This window comes from Anolis carolinensis, chromosome 2, assembly GCF_035594765.1.
Source record: "Anolis carolinensis isolate JA03-04 chromosome 2, rAnoCar3.1.pri, whole genome shotgun sequence".
NCBI lineage: Eukaryota > Metazoa > Chordata > Lepidosauria > Squamata > Dactyloidae > Anolis > Anolis carolinensis.
In genome coordinates, this window is record NC_085842.1 from 66609476 (window position 1) to 66628826 (window position 19351).

At 40.6% G+C, this 19351-nt stretch overlaps 1 protein-coding gene across 1 annotated transcript; it reads right to left on the reverse strand.

The window, feature by feature from the left end:
* Positions 1–14387: 14387 nt before the first annotated feature.
* Positions 14388–16973, reverse strand: LOC100565888 (protein SPMIP1). Its single transcript, XM_003217718.4, has 2 exons — positions 16456–16973; positions 14388–14660 (listed from the first exon to the last, which is right to left on the reverse strand). The coding sequence occupies exons 1-2, from the start codon at positions 16895–16897 to the stop codon at positions 14542–14544; spliced, it is 561 nt and encodes a 186-aa protein (XP_003217766.1). The 5' UTR covers positions 16898–16973; the 3' UTR covers positions 14388–14541.
* Positions 16974–19351: the final 2378 nt, after the last annotated feature.

A 19351-nucleotide genomic window follows, 5' to 3' on the forward strand; every position in this document is an offset into this window, starting at 1 on the left:
GCTTCAAAAACAGCTCCACGGCTCCACGGTATGAGGGATTATGTGATTCAGAGTCCGGGAAGGGAAATGGCATTGCCTTGACAGCTGTGACATACCTTGCCTCTCTGCAAAGGAGATGTGCCATTTATGTGAAGTGATTAGAATGTCCAAAGGTTGCTCCATTCTTAAGTGGTCTGGCTTTGCCCTCCAAGGCTTAAGAAAGAATCCATTGTTTCTTTCCAGATGATGATCATGATAAAGTCCATTGAGTCAGAGTATGAGCCCGGGGCAGGCTGGTAGACCCAGGTTAAGATGGAATACTGACCAAAGTTCACAACGAGGTCACTGTCCTTCATTTTATATGGCGGCAAGATATCATAAAATACAATAAAAAAAAATAAAATTAATAGGAGACACATGTGGGGCTCACAATGGGGGAGAAAAGGAGATCAGCATCCCCATTGTGTTGGGAGACAAATGCAAGTTTCATCCATGGTGCTTTCAAAGGCTTCAATCTCCCCTGTGTTTCCCATGGGGGACAAAGCAAGGGATCCTGTAGGTTCCCCAGTAGCCCAGCAGGAAAGAGGCTTTTGGGGTTCCCCTAGAACTGGGAGACGAAGCAAGGGATACAAAGGGGTTCATGCAGGAGGGGGAAAGGGGATCCCTGATACCTTGAGAGTTCATAGGAAGGTGCAGAAGGACATTTCAGATTGTGTTGCCCATGCTCATTCATCAAAGGTAACTCATTCATAAAGGGGGAGCCAATTCATCAGTCAGGAGGGGAATCGGGGCCATTGTGGCAAAAAGCAAAATAGCAGTTTAGTTTAGAAAGTGTTCCGGAGTGAAAGGGAATTAGTTCGGTTCGAATCCGTAAAGGTGCAGATACGGGGCCCCGGTGGGTTTCCATATCCGCAGTTGGAAAAACCATGTTCCCTTGTTCCCAAGGTGGTTCTGGACCACCTTGGTCAAGCTGGCAGAGATCTTCGGCTCAGAAAGGGGTTTATTATTGGTTTTGGAGTTGCAGAAAGAGCCTGCAAAAGGAGCTCTTTTGCATGCAGCAAGTGAAAGCAGAAAGCGGATACAATTTATTACCCTTGGTTAAAATGTAGGAAAAGGGCCTTTGATTGAGTGCAGCTGCCTGTGGTTTTCAGCTACTGTGGTTGCTTTGAAGAGGAGATACAATGTTTCTGAGTGACTAGAGCTTATTTGGAGTGAAAATTCAGGGTTTTGTATAAGCCTGTGGAACTCCTGGCAGTGATCAGCTGTGTGTCAAAGCAATGTGAGTGCAGGGGCTTGTGTGCTCGGCATCAAAAGTATGAGGCCTCCTGGGATCGCCATCCATGATCCCAGGAAGAATCCCAACAGCCATCTCATGCAGCCCAAGGTGGGATGGCAGTGCCAAACTCCCCTCCATGCCCTCCGTTTCACCAAAAAAGGAATACTTTTCTTGCCTTAGCTCCATAGTGCTGATGAATGATGCAACGGAAGGGGGATTTCCTTTTCAAAGCTCTATCAATACTTTCTCAGTGCCACAGAGCTAAGGCAAGCCTCATGCCTTGGTGAGGAGGTCTTTCCTTCTATATTGGGAGCTGAAACAGGGGCAGGGAGGGGAGGGAAATGATGCCCCTGCCCAGCCATGCCAATACTGCATCGGCACGGTAAATGTATAATTATAATAAAATAATAATAAAAGTTTATTTTTAACCCACCCTCTCTCCCCAAAGGGACTCAGAGCAGCTTCCAAACATAAAACATAAAATTGGCAAACATTCAATGGCCCATCCCAGGCAAAAAAGTGGGGTTTCCCCCACATGTGTGGCCACAAAATGTGACACATACCAGCCTTTAAAATGCCAGTTCCTGTCACAATATAAGATCTCGACACAATGGGACCTGAATTGGTGTAGTGTGATACCGTACCTGACTTGTGCGGGTTGGTGGATCATAAAAACATCTGTTTCTAAAGTGAAATTTGTGACTTTTAAAAAATCTATGGTCAGGAATTAGGAAAATAAAATGAAGCTGTGGTACTACGTTCAAGTTCCCAAACTGTAACATTTCCAGTGCTTTTACCACCCGCTACAGCTTTCATCCTGTCTAGCCGTTTCATAGTGTCATATTGCCAAAAGAACAAAAACTAGCAAAAAGTCAGGCCGGCAAATAATGCCAAAGTAAATGCAATTTAAATTGCATTTTTATAAATTGCATAGTAGAAATATACTAGATTCTTCTGTTTGCAACCTATATTCCCTTTTGAGGTATTTGACATATCAGCCCTATGAAAAGTGTTTACATTTTGTTGCATTAAAGTTTTCAGGTGACCTTGAAGGGAAAGGGAAAGGAAAGGGAAAAGGAAAAAACATTCTGTGTGGTCAGCAAGGAAGGTTATTTTTATTTCACACTTGGCTGCTGCTAATACCACCCAGATTCTTCTTTCATGTTATAGTCCATCTTCGGTCTGTATATAGCTTTTGAGTCACACATTTTCCACAGTACTGCAACAAGAATTTGTTTATATCTGTGTGTATTTCCAAAGGGAAGCCTGAGCCACTAGAGCAGTGGTTCTCAGCCTGTGGGTCCCCAGATGTTTTGGCCTTCAACTCCCAGAAATCCTAACAGCTGGTAAACTGGCTAGGATTTCTGGGAGTTGTAGGCCAAAACACCTGGGGACCCACAGGTTGAGAATCACTGCACTAGACAGAACAGAGGATAAGCCTCCAAACATTTTATAATGTGAGTTCAAATATCATATCTGCTCACTTTTTAAGGCTGAATGCATCCTATTTTGAACATGGATATTCTGCCTTTCCTGCAAAGATCTCATAGTAATAAACATTAGCTTATAATGTTTGCCTCACAACAATGGTATATGATTTCCTGGGGAGGGAGTCTCATAAAACTCAAAGAGAGTTACTATAGCTGGCACGATAAAAGGTAGATGCTATATTATTCCCATATAGCAGAACAAAAAACTGAGGCAAATAGATAGTGGCTTGCCCCAAAACATTATAGCTACAGAGTTTATGGGTTTTAAAGGCCATTGTAATGTATTTGCTGTATTTTAATTCTATTTTTATCACATTGCATTTTAGTTCTAGTGGTCCCTCCAGGCCATCCTCTCCTCCATCTCAGTGGTCTTTTTTCCCTCTTTCTTAGCAGATTCATGTTATTTGAGTGATTATATTCCTTCTACTTATGTGATTGTTTTAGTCAATTGTTATGTTTTGTTTTTGTTTCTAATTCTTATAGCATTTTATAGTGTTTTCAGTGTTTTATTGTACAATGTTTTATGCTGATTTTATATTGGAAACCGCCCTGAGTCCCTTTCGGGAGAGAGGGCGGTATACAAATAAACTTTTACTTACTTACTTTTACTTTTTACCACACTCTTATTATTTAATTGTTTTTTAACTTCTGTATTTCTCTTTTTGAACTGTTTAGTGTGGAAAGATGTTAGCTGCCTGGAGTCACCATGGGGACAAAGGTGAGATATAAATAAAGATTATTATTATTATTATTATTATTATTATTATTATTATTATTATTATTGACACAACAACATAGTATGACACAGCAAACAAGATAGATATGCCAGCATTATTATTATTATTATTATTATTATTATTATTATTATTATTATTATTATTAGCTTTGCCCGGCCACGCGTTGCTGTGGCTTATGGGAATCATTTGTTGGCCAGGTGGAATAGCAGTGAATAGCCTTCCAGCCTTAAAGCCTGGCCGTTTTCTGGAGTAGCTGGAGTAGCACCCTCAATCAAAGAGCCGCTTTGAAGCCTGGCTCCTTCCTTAGTAGGGGAATCCTTGTTTGGCCAGCTTGAACTGCACTGAATTGTCTTGCAGCTTAAAAACCTGGCCGCTTTCTACATAGGGCATCCTTGCTAAGCCTGGTTGTATGGGACAGAGTAGCCTCATGGCTTCAGAGCTCGGGGGGTTTTCTATCTTTATTTACTGTCCTGGTTTTAGAGATTATATTGTTCTGTATTATTATACCACAGTAAGCATTTCATATTACAGTAGAGTCTCACTTATCCAACATTCGCTTATCCAATGTTCTGGATTATCCAACACAGTCGGCCTTTTAGTAGTCAATGTTTTTGTAGTCAATGTTTTCAATACATTGTGATGTTTTGGTGTTAAATCCATAAATACAGTAATTACTACATAGCATCACCGCACATTGAACTGCTTTTTCTGTCAAATTTGTTGTATAACATGATGTTTTGGTGCTTAATTTGTAAAATGATAACGTAATTTGACGTTTAATAGACTTTTCCTTCATCCCTTCTTATTATCCAACATATTCGCTTATCCAACGTTCTGCCGGAGTGTTTATGTTGGATAAGTGAGACTCTACTGTATATTTATAATCTTATGTTATCTGCTTAGAACTGGATGATATGAGGCTCCTTCTACACAGCTGTATTAAATGAACACTGAACTGGATTATATGGCAGTGTGGACTCAAAATAATCCAGTTCAAAGCAGATAATATAAGATTATAAATGGGTAATATAGCTGTGTGGAAGAGCCTTGAGTCTACACTGCCATATAATCCAGTTCAAATCAGATAGTCTGTATTTTATAGGCAGTGTGGAAGAAGCCTGATTGAAGCGGCCATGGGCACTATTAAATGGCTGAGTGGGTTGCTAAGAGACAAAGTGGGTGGAGCTTAGCCTTCTAACTAGCAGCAATGGGAAAAAATAATTATTCCTCTCCCCCTAATTAGGACTTTATTTTTCTGGGTTTTTTTATGTCTAAACACAGCGGGGATGACCATGTCTTTTGTGGACAAGTTTCGTGGGTTTTGGGTGTTCAGTTTCGCTGTTTACTTTAAGGTAGAAATGGTCAGAACATTTTATATATATAGATTATTATTATTATTGACACAACGACGTTGTATGACACAGCAAACAAGATAGGTATGCTGGATTTCGTTTCACAAAATCACAAGTCGAACACTTCCCAAGTGTCTAGGACTGTGTGATGTATTTTCGGATGATGCGTGCAGATCCCAGTAAGGTGGCCTTTTGCAGTTGGCAGATCGTAATTTTGTCAATGTCTATTGTTTCCAAATGCCAGCTGAGATCTTTTGGCATGGCACCCAGTGTGCCCATCACCACCGGGACCACCTGCACTGGTTTCTGCCAGAGTCTTTGAAGTTCAATCTTGAGGTCCTGATAGCGGCTGATTTTTTCCTGTTGTTTTTCATCAATGCGACTGTCACCTGGGATGGCGACATCAATGATCCAAACCTTGTTCTTTTCCACTACTGTGATGTCTGGTGTGTTGTGTTCCAGAACTTTGTCAGTCTGGATTCGGAAGTCCCACAGTATCTTTGCGTGTTCATTTTCCACAACCTTTGCAGGTTTGTGATCCCACCAGTTCTTTACTGCTGGGAGGTGGTACTTGAGGCATAAGTTCCAATGAATCATTTGGGCCACATAGTTGTGCCTCTGTTTGTAGTCTGTCTGTGCAATTTTCTTACAGCAGCTGAGGATATGATCAATGGTTTCATGGGTTTCCTAGCACAGTCTGCATTTTGGGTCATCAGCTGATTTTTCGATCTTGGCCTTGATTGCATTTGTTCTTATGGCTTGCTCCTGGGCTGCAAGGATCAGGCCTTCTGTCTCCTTCTTCAGGGTCCCATTCGTGAGCCAGAGCCAGGTCTTCTCCTTGTCAGCTTTTCCTTCAATTTTGTCAAGGAACTTTCCATGTAGTGTTTTGTTGTGCCAGCTGTCAGCTCTAGTTTGTAGTGCGGTTTTCTTGTACTGGTTTTTTGTCTGCTGCGCTTTGAGGAGTTTCTGATTTTTGACTTCAATCAAAGCAGGTTCTTCACTTTGCTTTACATATTCTGCCAGGGCATGTTCTTCTTCTTTGACTGCTTGTTTTACTTGTAGGAGTCCTCTGCCCCCTGATCTTCTAGGCAGATATAACCGGTCAACATCACTGTGAGGGTGCAGTGAATGATGAATGGTCATGAGTTTTCTTGTTTTTCTGTCCAAATTGTCCAGTTCCGCCTGTGTCCAATTTATAATGCCAGCAGTATATCTTATGACAGGTATGGCCCAGGTGTTTATGGCCTTGATGGTGTTGCCTCCATTGAGCTTGCTTTTGAGAATTTTTCTGACCCTTTGTGTGTATTCTTTGCTGACCACAGTTTTCACATGTTCATGCTTGATGTTGTCCAGCTGTAATATGCCCAGATATTTATAGGCCTCTGGCTGGTGACACTTTATTGTTTGGCCATTGGGCATATTTATGCCCTCACTTTCAATGATTTTTCCCTTCTTCAATGCCACTGTCGAACATTTGTCCAAACCAAACTCCATGTTGATATCAGTGCTAAAAATTCGGACAGTGTTGGTCAGAGATTGGATTTCAGTTTCTGTTTTCCCATATAGCTTCAGGTCATCCATGTACATCAAATGTGAAATTTTGTGAGAATTCTTAGATGTTTGGTAGCCGAGATTTGTTTTTTGTAAGATTGTTGACAGAGGGATCATGGCAATAATGAAAAGCAGAGGGGACAATGAATCTCCCTGGAAAATTCCTCTTCTGATGTTGACAAGTCCATAGCTTTCATTTCCAACAAACAGTTCAGTTTTCCAGTGCTCCATCATGTTTTCAATGAAGGTGCCAATGTTTTTACTAATCCCGATGGCGTCCAGGCACTTGATGATCCAGCTGTGTGGGAGTGAGTCAAAGGCCTTTTTTTAGTCAATCCACGTCATGTGAAGATTAGCTTTTCGGCTCTTACAGTTCTCCAGAATCATTTTGTCAATCAATAACTGGTCTTTTGTGCCCCTGCTTTTCCGTTTGTTGCCTTTCTGTTCATCTGGCAAGATGTTTTTTTTCTTCAAGATAGTCTTGAATTCTGTCAGCTATGATGCCAGTCAGTAGTTTAAACATAGTGGGCAGACACGTTATTGGCCTGTAGTTTCCTGGTGCTGCTCCTTTTGCTGGATCCTTTTGTATCAGGTATGTTCTTCCAGTTGTTAGCCATTCACTGATACTTCCTTTCTGCAGCATCTCATTGAATTGTTGGGCCATTTTTCCATGTAAACTAATCAGATGTTTGAGCCAAAATCCATGAAGTTGATCACTATCAGGCGATGTCCAGTTCTTGACTTTTTGCACTCGTTTGCTGATCATTTCAGTTGTTATTTCCATCTGCTCCATTTTGTTCTGTGAGAATTTTCCTTCGAACTCCTTTATCCACCCAGCGTTTTTGTTGTAGTTTCTATTATTTTCCCAAAGTTCTTTCCAGAACTTCGTTGTTGCAGTTTTCTCTGGCTTTATGGTTACTGTGTCTGTTGTTTGGTTCAGACTCTGGTAGAACCGTCTTTGGTCTGATTGAAACAGTTGATTTTGTCTGTACTAGATGATTCTGGCTTCATACCTTTCAATTTTTCTGGCTGTTGCTGTAATTTGTTCTTTCACGATTTCCAAAGCTTCTTCAATTTTTCTGGTGTTTAGCCAGTACCTTGCTCCCTAAACAATATTCCAGCCCAAAGATGGAGAGGATTGTTTTCATGGAAGCTACCACTACCATAAAGGCACCACATCTCATCTGATCTTTGAAGCTAAACAGGGTTAGCCCTTGTTACTGCTTAGATGGGAGACCGCCAACAAATACCAGATGCTATAAGCCAGTGGCTCTCAATCTGTGGGTCCCAGAAGTTTTGGCCTTCAACTTCCAGAAATCCTAACAGCTGGTAAACTGGCTGGGATTTTTGGGAGTTGTAAGCCAAAATACCTGGGGACCCATAGGTTGAGAACCACTGCTATAAGCTATATTTCAAAGGAATGTAGTCGCAAAACTACCTCTGACTATTCCTTGGTTAAGAAAACCCTATGAAATTCATAAAGGCACCATAAGCTAAAAGACAACATGAAGGCATACTGTAACGGAATGGCCTACCTTGCAGTTCTGGGCCTTGGTAAGAAAGGTAGAGCCAGGCAAGGGGAGGAGAGATCAGGCAGTCTGATTGGTTGATGGAGTTGGAGGGAGTTGCCTAGCAACAGGAGGTAGGCGGCGCCAGAGAGATAGTCAGAGAGAGTTAGTGGAGTCAGGGAGTGGAGTTTGAAGAAGAAGGAGGGAAGAGTTTGTTAGTAAAGAACCTCGTTGAGGGAAAAAGTTAAGTTAGCCTTTGGGGAGAAGTGCTAGATATTGTAGTAAGCCTCTAAGGGTTAGAGTTCTTATTATAAGAGCCTCTGGAAGGGAGGTCTGAGAGGTTTTAAAAAGCCTGTTCTCTTGTGAGGGAACACAGTTTCTGAAGAAGTCAAGTCAAAGAACCATTTTAGTTTAAGTAACCAGCCTGTTATTCTTCTGTAACCAATACACAACCTTCAAGTTATTGTTCAAATAAACATCACAGTTCTGTTTTTACGTCACCTCAAGTTTTCATGTGTCTTTCTGTTCATCATAATAAGGAGGTGGCCTGCCTGCTTATTAACCATCACTCTAAAAGTCAGTTTCCCCCCATTTTTGGGTGGCTCTGTGTGCTGGTTCCAGTGAGCAGTGGGTTATATGTTAAAATTGGTGGAATTTTGGAAAACATAGTCCTACAAGACCATCCAGGTTGTTTGAATTGGCGAACAATTTAGGGACAATTAGCACCATAAAGGCATGCAAGGGGAATTTGTCTGTGGGAACTAGCTAAGGTTCCAGTTTGTTTCTTTATGGATGTGTTTATTAGTTACATTCATATATCAGCTGTCGGAATTTTAAAACCATCTAAAGACCTATCTCTTCCGGCAGGCCTACCCAACCAGTTTTTAAGCATGAATTTTAAACTCATGTCCTTTAGTTAATCTTTGTTTTGTGTATTTTAATATCTATTTTATAGAAATACATTTAATATGTATATTTTATAGAAATTCATTTAAATATGTGCATACAGTATTTTTTACAATGTTTATATGTGCTTTGATTATTCTGTAACTCACCTAGAGCCACGAGGAGATGCAGGTAAGAAATAAAATTATTATTAGTAGTAGTATTCACTATTCACAGTTCTTTTCCCTTCAAATTTATTTTCAAAATCCTGGCCTATGACTCAAACCACTACGTCATGCTCTGTGCCACTGGGCAAAATATTTATCATGTTGTTACTTGCTCTGAATTGTTGGGATGGGCTGTATCAACAAACAAGAGAAACACAAAGAGATATATGCCAGGAAGATGAGGGCCAACATAAAAACCTGAAGCTGTGATTTTGTCCGGAACTCAATACAAGCTGAACTATAGGATTTTGGCTATGGCTTTGCTGAAAGCAGATAATAATATCAGCAACATATCGCATTGTTGGCTGAACTTTTTATCTCTTATTCCTATGTGGACCCTTAGACAGCATTCTGGTAGTAAATCACCCAACCAAAAGTATATTTCATGCTGTTAACCATTTTTGGTCAAATCATAAAATAAGGCACAAGGAACAACAACCTGAGTGTACAAATTGTTCATGATTTGTGAAAAAAATGACACCTTTTAGATACATTGTTGCACAGAAATGTATGATCTCGTTCACTAAATTTATTTAGCAGGACTCCATTTGACGATATTTTGTTCTGGTCTAAAGGTCCCAGTGGCGCCATGAGTCATAGGACATTTCCAACTTCTCAAGCAAAAGGAAATAAAGATTTTTGGGAGGGGGGGGGAGAAGAAAAAGGGGAGAGAAAGAAAGATGGAGAGAAATCTTTATAGTCATCCAGGTTACAGATCAAATGGAAAAAACAGTGGAAACGACGAAGTCTATTATGAACCATAAATAGAATGACTGAGAGTAATGCAAGCTGTGGATTGCAGCACCATTTTTCTTGGTTCCATAAAACATCTTTGACTTTTGAGAATCTCAGTTTTCATTTAAAACCTCAGTTACGTCCTAACTGTGGAGAAGGCCTGGAAAAGTATCCCTGCCCTGTGCACCCACAAAGCGGGAGCATCCACAAGGCACACATCAACTCCACTTTATTTGAAATCTCACATTCTTAAGCCAGGAGGTACAACAACAAGGCTTTTTTGTTCATCCAGTTCTTGGCCATAATGTGGCAGTTGGGAGTATTGGAGAGTTGTCAAAACGTTCAAGGGACAGACTTTTCTCATCTAGGGAGTGAGAAATATATCATGGATCAGGAAACGAGTCTTGAAAAGGAGAGGGTTTAGATAGCCCCAGATTCACCTCCCTTTCCACTTGGGCCTCTCACCTTTGCCCCCAGTGTAGCTGACCGTGGGAGGCAACAGCAAGACCTCACAGATTAGTTCATCTTTGAGCTGCTCTCTAAACATGATAAAAGAAGCCCTGCAGGTGTTGTCCTCATGTGCTTTTTTTAATGGGGCATCCTACAAATCATTCAAAATCAGAGTCCTCCTGCCTCAAACAGCTGAGTCTCACTTTTACCATTTTTTATTCATCATCTGCTAATTGTCCCCACAACAAGGAACAGACCAGCATATTAATACCTGACTTAACAAGAAATTACAGCTATAAACCCTCTGTGGTCTACATTTATCATTATGAGGACAGCAGATATATGGGTTCATTTTGCTTGGTGGGAATAATTAAGTCAGAGATCGCAACGTGATAGTTCAATAAACAGCTGATTTTTTGCAAGCTCATTTTTGCAGTCAGATTGTTGGTCAACCTAGTTAGGTATTATTTACTCAGACCACCAGACCACTCAGACTCCCCAAGGCCCTAGGCAGGAGGCTTTCACAATCCCACTATCTAGAGACCTGATGGTTGTCAGGGTGGTGGTTTTTTTTGTGATTATCAGAAGGTAGACCAGGCATGGGCAAACTTTGGCCCTCCAGGTGTTTTGGACTCCCACAATCCCTAACAGCCAATGGACCAGTGGTTCTCAACTTGTGGGTCCCCAGATGTTTTGGCCTTCAACTCCAAGAAATCCTAACAGCTGGTAAACTGGCTTGGATTTCTGGGAGTTGTAGGCCAAAACAACTGGGGACCCACAGGTTGAGAACCACTGCAGTAGGCTGTTAGGAATAGTGGGAGTCCAAAACACCTGGAGGGCCAAAGTTTGCCCATGCCTAGGGTAGACCATGACATCAACTATCCTCATCCTACTCCAGACTTTATTTTCTTCTCTTCTTAGATTTCTCTGTTCCCTCAGCTAATCATTGATATCCTCACATGAGTTGGGAAAGGGGATGGAAATTGTCATTTTCCCCAGCAACAATGTGCAGTTGTGAACTATTCCATCTGTCATATAAAGTGCATTTGGGAGGCCAATTAGATTCACTGGCTTTACAAAATACCTGTTTCCTCTAAACATGTAAATGGTTTATACTGGTTTGCGGATGAACAAAACAGGAACAACCAAGTTGCTTGTAGTATTGTATTCCTTTGAAGGACATGACTATTATGATGAGTGCCTGCGCTTCACATTTTACAATGATACCATTGTTCAGGAACAGTATCTGGCACACTCTCCCATAGAGCAGTTCCCCTTGCTTTTTATGCATTTCTCCAGATGATGATGATGATGATGATGACAATAATAATAATAATAATAATAATAATAATAATAATAATAATAATACCACCACCACTTGGGAAATGTTCGACTTGTGATTTTATGATACGAAATCCAGCATATCTATCTTGTTTGCTGTGTCATACAATAAAATAATAATAATAATAATAATAATAATAATAATAATAATAATAATAATAACTTGCAGCCCTTTTGGAATATTAAACCATTCCATGAACCTCATCTTGTAGGTTGATTCACCTAGGTAGCATGCTTATAGCTGATGCTTTGCTTTTAATTCATTGTTTTTCCTGGAAGAATCATAGAATAATAGAACTGGAAGAGACCACACGAGCCATCTAATCCAACCCCTTGCCATGCACAATCAAAGCACCCCCGACAGATGGCCATCCAGCCAATTCTGCTTGCTAGGAAACAGTTACAGCCTGGGTTAAAAAAATAAACTATTAGAACAGTTGCAATAACTCTATGAACTTAATCCAAACAAATGAACGGGCACAAAATATGTGCAGTATATTACATGCATTCTCACTAGAAGCTAAAAAGAGGTAAATTGATGTAGTTATACATTGGACATATCATTAGATAACATGACTCAGTTGAAAAAGATGATAACATTAGTTAAAATTGGAAGCAGAAGGAAAAAAAGAAGACTACTGCAGATGAGTAGACAAGGAAACAGAAATAGGCAGTAAAAAAGCACATCTAATGAATCAGCAGTAAAAAAAGACTGGTCTCCACACACTTATAGATAGTCTGAATTTATTCAATACATTTTGGAATGTTCATAAATAGATTGGCCTTTTTCGGGAGCTGTATTAAAATTATAAATGAAAAATGAGGTGATCATGCTTTACTGCTAATGAAGGGGCCGTATTTGTAACATCAGAAATTTCTGCTGTTGATTTATTTACTGTTATGTATTTGCTCTAACACCAACTTAGTACCATATTTATAGTATTATATTATTAATATATGTTTATTTATGCATAGTCCTTTTGTTGAATATTGTATGTTAAATTTGTATTTGTGTTTACTCTTAATGTAGTCCTTGAGGAAGGAAAATTAACGTATGTACAGGCCAAAATTTATTGGTTTGTTAAGAATATGGGCCACGTAATGCAGTGGGAAAATCTCTTGACCGGAGGGTTGGCAGTTCAAAGCCACAAGTTGGAGTGAACTCTCGCCTGTCAATCCTAGCTTCTGCCAACCTATCAGTTCGAAAGCATACAATGCGAGTAGATCAATAGGTATTGCCTTGCAGGAAGGTAAAAGGGCGCCCCCTGCAGATATGTAAAACATGTCAGCAACACGATTAGAGATCAAAGGCTCCTTGGCATGGCAAATGGAACAAGAGCACCTTCCCATGGCCGCAGTTGAGCATCGCCTCCGGATGCCAGAGATGAAAAAGTGGAAAGACCTTTACCTCTGTCTGTGTACTGTATGTCGTTGGGTTAAAAAGGCATTGAATGTTTGCCTTATATGTGTCATTCGCTCTGAGTACCTCCAGGGAGATAGAGTAGAATATAAATAAAGTGTATAAAATATAAATAAATAAAATGTATATAAATTCAGACCATTTACAAGCATGTAGAGGTCAGTCTTCTTTTTCTTCTGACTCCATCAGGGAAGCCACAGCCCCAAGTACTCAGGACCTGGGCAGGGCTGTTTATATCTTTAAGTCAACGCTGACTTGAAGGCATATAAGGGTAGCAATATAAATAATATGAAAAGCGTTAAGATGCAACGGTGATGGACAGAACATGTAGTCCCCAAAAGCATACTGATGACATTTACCAGGAAACCAAGAATCAATCCCTTTTAAAAAAAAAAAAGCAGGAAATGCTGATTTTAATGTTTGTTTATTTAAAAAAAATCCCACCAAAAACCATAAAAAGTAGTGTTTCTGGTCTGCTACCCGAATCTGGTGGCAACATTTTCTGCCTAATTTCAACAACATAGCAGTGGTGAGAGTTTAGTCAGCAGTGGGTTCCCAGCCAGGAATTCATTCCTAGACCTGCCCAAGTTGTCCACGTTGGCATAGAAGATTCCCCCAGAGGGACTTTAGGCAAATGGCATATGCCCACGCCCCTGTTGCACAAGCAGTGTTGGCTGACATCATAATGAAATCATAAACTAATTTACAGTTGCATCAGTTTGGATTATAACACTGCACAAAGGTCATTTGGCCAAGAGGTGAGTATCATCAGGGCTATCGCATAAATAAGCAAGCAGTGTGGCTGTTATGCATGGTCATGATGTACAACAGTATGGCACTTCGCAGAATAAGCTGCACTTATGCAATGACACAGTGCTAGGAGAGAGTGGGCAACAGTCCCCAACAGAGTCGTGGAGAACTGATAGTTCAAAATGAAGGTCAATGGAAAGTCATGGGTCCTCTCCACCCCACTGTGACAGTATCCCCAATTTCCACAGTGCCTGGTTGTATAGTGAGATCCCCCACTGGGCAGCAGGACATCTTGCATGGTGCCCTGTTGTTTGGTGGGAGCCACTGTTGCATAACAGGATACCTTGTATGGTGGCCTCTTGCGCATCATCACAGTTGTCTAACATGGTTGCAAATCATGTCAGTGATGTAGCTCCACTGTTGTAAAGTTCTGCATTGCTGCCCACAATACAGGATCTTGGCAGGTATATATTACAAAGAGATTTTTTTTGTATATGTGTCAGGAACTACTTGAGAAACTGCAAATCGCTTCTGGGGTGAGACAATTGGCTGTCTGCAAGGACGTTGACCACGGGACACCCGGATGTTTGATGTTTTCCTATCTTGTGAGATCAAGACTTTTTTAAAATCTGAAAAAGTAATTATGAGGTGGGCTATACATTTTAGTCATTAATGCAGAAGAACTCTTGAAATTACAAATAACCCTCTTTATTTTTATGTGTCTATTCCAAATATGATTACATCTATGGCAAACTCAAAGAGCTCACATATAGCACAACAAATATCCATCAGAAAGCAGAATTGTACAAAAAAAATCCACATTTCAACCAGCATTAATATTCATGAGAGCTTGTCAGTTTTTGAAGGATGATGGAAAATTCCATTATTGATGTAGAAAGTATCCTTTACAATTCTGGATTTGCCATAAATTGGGGTTCTGATGTCTTTAACAGCATCTCCTGTGTGGGAAAAGAGTTAAACTAATTAAAAGGTAGGAAGGTGATTATTCTGATTGGAGCCATTGTAGTTTAGTGGTTTGACAGCTGCCCTAAGACTCAGGAAGTCAAAGGCTGGAATCTCTACTCAGCCATGAAACCAACAGTGAGCAACCTAGGGCAAGGTTTTATTATACCTTAAAGGAAATCAGTGGCAAATGCTCTCTGGATAAATCTTGCTAAGAAAGCCCAAGGGAAGGGTTGCCATAAGTCAGAGTCAACTTGAAAGTATATAACAACGATTCATTAACGGTGTCCTAGAGTTCTTTAAATGATCTGAAATGATTTCAGATCCAAGTGGCAGACAAATGCTAAAATTTAAAAACATAGTGGTGAAATGGAAGGCAATAGGAAAAGAGAAATATTACATTATAAATAGACTGAATCAGCAACAACAACAACAAAAGAGGAGAAATTTACAAAGGAAAGTTGTGAGTTGAACAGACACAATGCTTTCCTGGCACATTGCACATATTATAGAGCTAGTTAACACATCAGTCGCACGATGGCTGTCTTGGCGAGTTTATCACATCTTCTTTCTGGTTTCCAAACAACATCACACTACATGCCAATAACTCCCTTCACCATTCTTTTGGTCAACTGCTCAGCTTGGTTTTAGGCAACATCTTTTCTCCCATCTTTGTCCCTCAATGCCCATTGTCAAAACTGAACACACAATACAACAAAAGTGTTTTGCCCATTGAAGGCACTATATATATAAAGAGCCTTTTCCCAATTTTCATCTAATAGTTTAGGGTTGGGCATATGAACTACCAGACTAAGTGCATCACGTCATAATATTTCAGTTGGATCTCTGGGAAGATAAACTTGTTTAAACACTTTTGAGTACAGAGTCAACAGCCAACTGATGTGATTTTCAGACTCCCTTGCAAAACAGTCACACGCTGTCAGTTGATATGGAAAGAGAGCAATAAATGTGTCATGTATTCCCTGGTGGCATCCAGCTCCTGCATTCCCCATCTGCAGCTGCGAGAATGACACAGTCAGTCATTCTCCAGTCCTTGCAGCTGAGGACTACTGATTTTAACTGAGGAGGTGACCCAAATCCTGTTGTGGCTATTCATCCTTTCAAGTGAACTGAGAGAGTGATCAACTTTCTGATCTGAAAATCTATTTATTGAGGTTGGGTCATAGTTCTCATTATAAGGTCCTGTCACATTTTGCAATTAAAATGTAATGATTTAACAACCCATGGAATCCTGGGATTTGCAGTTTAGAGAGAGGTGTTCAGATTTCTCAGCCAAAGAGGACCGGCCATGTCTCCCCAAACTACAAAACCTGGGATTTCATAGGGTGGCAGTTAAAGAAGAAAATATTCTTGTAATTGTGTAGAAAGGTCCATGGTTTAACTATGAGTGGCATTGAAGCCAACAAGGTGGGAATAGAGAGTAATTTCTAGCTCAACCATGGGACATGCGTGTCTCCCACTGAAGAAAACTATGCTTTGAAAAGACTAATGAACAAAATCTCAGGCTAGTCTCATACAAAAAAAGAGATACAAAAGTTTAGCATATGGACATGAATTGCCAACTTTTCTCTCTTTCCTGTAATTGTAGCAGACTCAACAGGAATTCAGCCACTCCCAATATTTCATTACACAAAGCTTCATCTGCTGGGTTTCTACTTGCTAGAAACTAAGGACCTCAGTGGGCTGCAATTCCTAGAATTCCATGATGAAAATGTGGTACCAAACTCCAATTATGGCACAGTGCAGATACACTTTGAGTGTTACTCTTACCTAAGCGCCAGCCATAGTCCCATGATGATAACAAGGGGTAACTGAACTTTTCCTCGGGGCTCTTCCTCGTCCTCTCTTTGAGATAGTGTTGCCTGCCTTTGCCCTCATGGGAGAAGCCCTGGTACAGCAACTGCACTGTCTGCGGGGTTGGGGCCCTCATCTCGGGCAGAGGCTCTGGAAGAGGGGGATCATCTTCTCTTTCTGGTAACTTCCTTTCTTCCTTCTTTTGCACAGGTATTTCTTCACAGGTAGAAAGGTTCCCACCATCACCTGGAGGGCAGATAGCAGGCAAGAAGCACTTCCTCTGAGAGATCCTATAGTCGGGCACCCGTCGAGGGTATTTGGACCCATATTTGGCTTTCCAGCCGACTCTGCAGAAGGCTTCCTTGTTAACCAGTTCCCTCCATCCATTCTGCTCCTGTGTGGTTAGAAACCCCCTCATGGCCCCAGAGCAATAACTAGAGTTCGTGCAGTGGCTGTCGCCTGTGCGTCTGTATATGTGTGTGTGAACACTGCCTGTTTCTGGTGTCCAAGGAAACCTGCACAAAAGGGCCAGTCAAGCTGGATTCAAATTACAGCAGCCATCACACTGGCTGGCAGTTTCCAGGATCCTGTTTCCCTCAGTCCTTCGCCAACCCCAGCACTGTATTCTGTTGAAAGTCATAAGGGCTGTATTTGAGAAGGTTTGTGGTGGGATGCTGAGAAGTGTTGAATCAAGTTTGCCTCCGGGATGGGCTCACAGATGATTTTACAACCCAGTTGGCATATTATGATTGCAGGTCTTGTAAATCAAAATCAAATCCCCATTCCCCCTTATTCCCCTTTCCACTGGCGCTGACCTGTAAGGAATACATTCTCATGGAGGAAGAAAAGCTTTAAAATATTTAATCAATATTTGTTTGAAAATTGGTGGAATCACTCCTGGGTTTTATACGAGAAAGGAATGGATTTGCCAAACTGGATTGATTTGGTGTTGAACTGTGCTGGAATCAGCCCAAAGTAAAATTAAATTAAGTAGAAGCTTCAAAATGCCAGATTGACTACTGCCACTCTGTGTCCTGATACTTCCCAAAATGAATGAAACGGTCTATATGCCCAGCTCACCCATACTCTATGATCTGTGTACAAAGCTCTGGTTTACTGGTTCTTGCTGTATCTTATATTTAGAAAAATGCAAATGTTTTCAGAAAGTCCCCTTTTTACATACAGTTGTCTTAATATATTGACATCTGGAAAGTAGCATAATAAGGGGAGAAATTTATTTCAAGAAATGTATACAGAGCGGGGGAGGGAGGGGGAGAGAGAGCAGCAATTGAATGAGATGTTAAATACATGCAAATATATTTTCTGTATCTTTTCTGTCCTGCAATGTTCATTTGAACAGTTGCCCTTTAAAACTGAGCACAGAAGTAAAGAGCATGTGTAACTACAGGGATGGGAAAGGCAACTCTATAGAGAGAAATGCCATACCAGCCATTTGTTTTCATTCTTTAAAGCTTTAATCACAGTTCAAGAACTACCACACCCTTAAAGAAATGAGAAAATCTTAGACTTTGGGAGCTAAACAAGCCATGAATTAAAAAGATTTATATGCCAGGGCCTCCATCCATGATTTAGGAAATATCCAATAAGTTAACCGACTTTTCTATTCCAACAGACATTTGAAAAAAGACTATATAAAAATCTGTCTCACAGTGTGCTTGATACTGATAATTGATGTGCTGATATGCGTACATTTTAATGATATATATTTTAATTCAGGTTTTGATATTTTTCTGCTTCATTTTATTTCAAATTCCAACTGCAAAAAAAGGGGGGGAAGGGGGTCATCAACTTTTGTCAGCTGCTAATATCCCTTCCAATGACAGAAGTACCTTTCCCAAGTATACCTTCTCTATAGCTCTGTAGTGAAGAAGAAGACATGGATGGAAAAACTCCCAGGCAAGCTGGGCTCCAGATACTTTGTGCCTGGGGCAAAAAAAATTGTTCCCCCCTCCCATCTTTTTCCATGTATGAACAACTATGACCATTTAATTTTATTCAGTATCGACTGCCTTCAATAGACCTGAAGCAACAGAGATTAGCTTTGGAGCACAAAACCAACTCTGTAATTCCTATATGTCTCTGTCCTGCAACATTTCAGCACCGTTTCCTACCCCTCAGAAGCCTCTGCCCAGGTTGGGGAAAATCTTTCTGAGAAACTATTATATTCAAAATGCATTGAATGTATTGAGAAGTCAGGCAGTAACTCAAACATCATCACTTTCCTTCTCCTGTGTGATTTTTAGTATCTTTACCTGAAGAAGCAGCCAATGCTTGTATTTTGTGCATTTTGGCTTTCCAATACAGGTGTTGCTCTTTTGTGGCTTATGTTGTTTCTGACCTTCAATAGCACTATAACATTCCTGGAGCTTGTGGTAGAGGGGCTTGCAGCGCATTAGGGTTTGAAGGGGAGATGAAATAGGTTCTGGATTCACAGATGTTGTCTATTTCTTCAAAGCAAAACAGGGGGTGAAATATGATAGAAAACCCTTATGGGTTGTAGACTGCGACTGCACAAAAACTAATGAATTTGGATTTTGCCTAGCAATGCTCTGGCTTAACTCATAGCATTGTGCATATGTGACTGTGGTATAAGTGTTGTAGTGGGCTATGTTACATATTTAGCCTAGGCTCAATAGTTGAGTGCTGCTATGCATGATATTATTAAGTCAGTGAACTTGTGCTGATGTGCAAGCCATTGACTGCTGGTCTGTGGCAAGTTTCTGGGAATGAAAGGAACAGCTGTAGGCAACAGGCACAAATATGGTGCTGGTTTGCAGCACATGGGGTGGGGGAAAACCATTACTTATACATAGCAGTTTAAGAAGCATCAATGTATGAGGTGGCAATCTCT

Excerpts from the sequence above, each read along its gene's own strand:
- LOC100565888 (XM_003217718.4), bottom strand. The coding sequence starts at position 16,897 with ATGAGGGGGTTTCTAACCACACAGGAGCAGAATGGATGGAGGGAACTG. Across the intron at positions 14,661-16,455 it reads GGACTATGGCTGGCGCTTAG|GAGATGCTGTTAAAGACATC; the intron begins GTAAGAGTAACA and ends TTTCCCACACAG.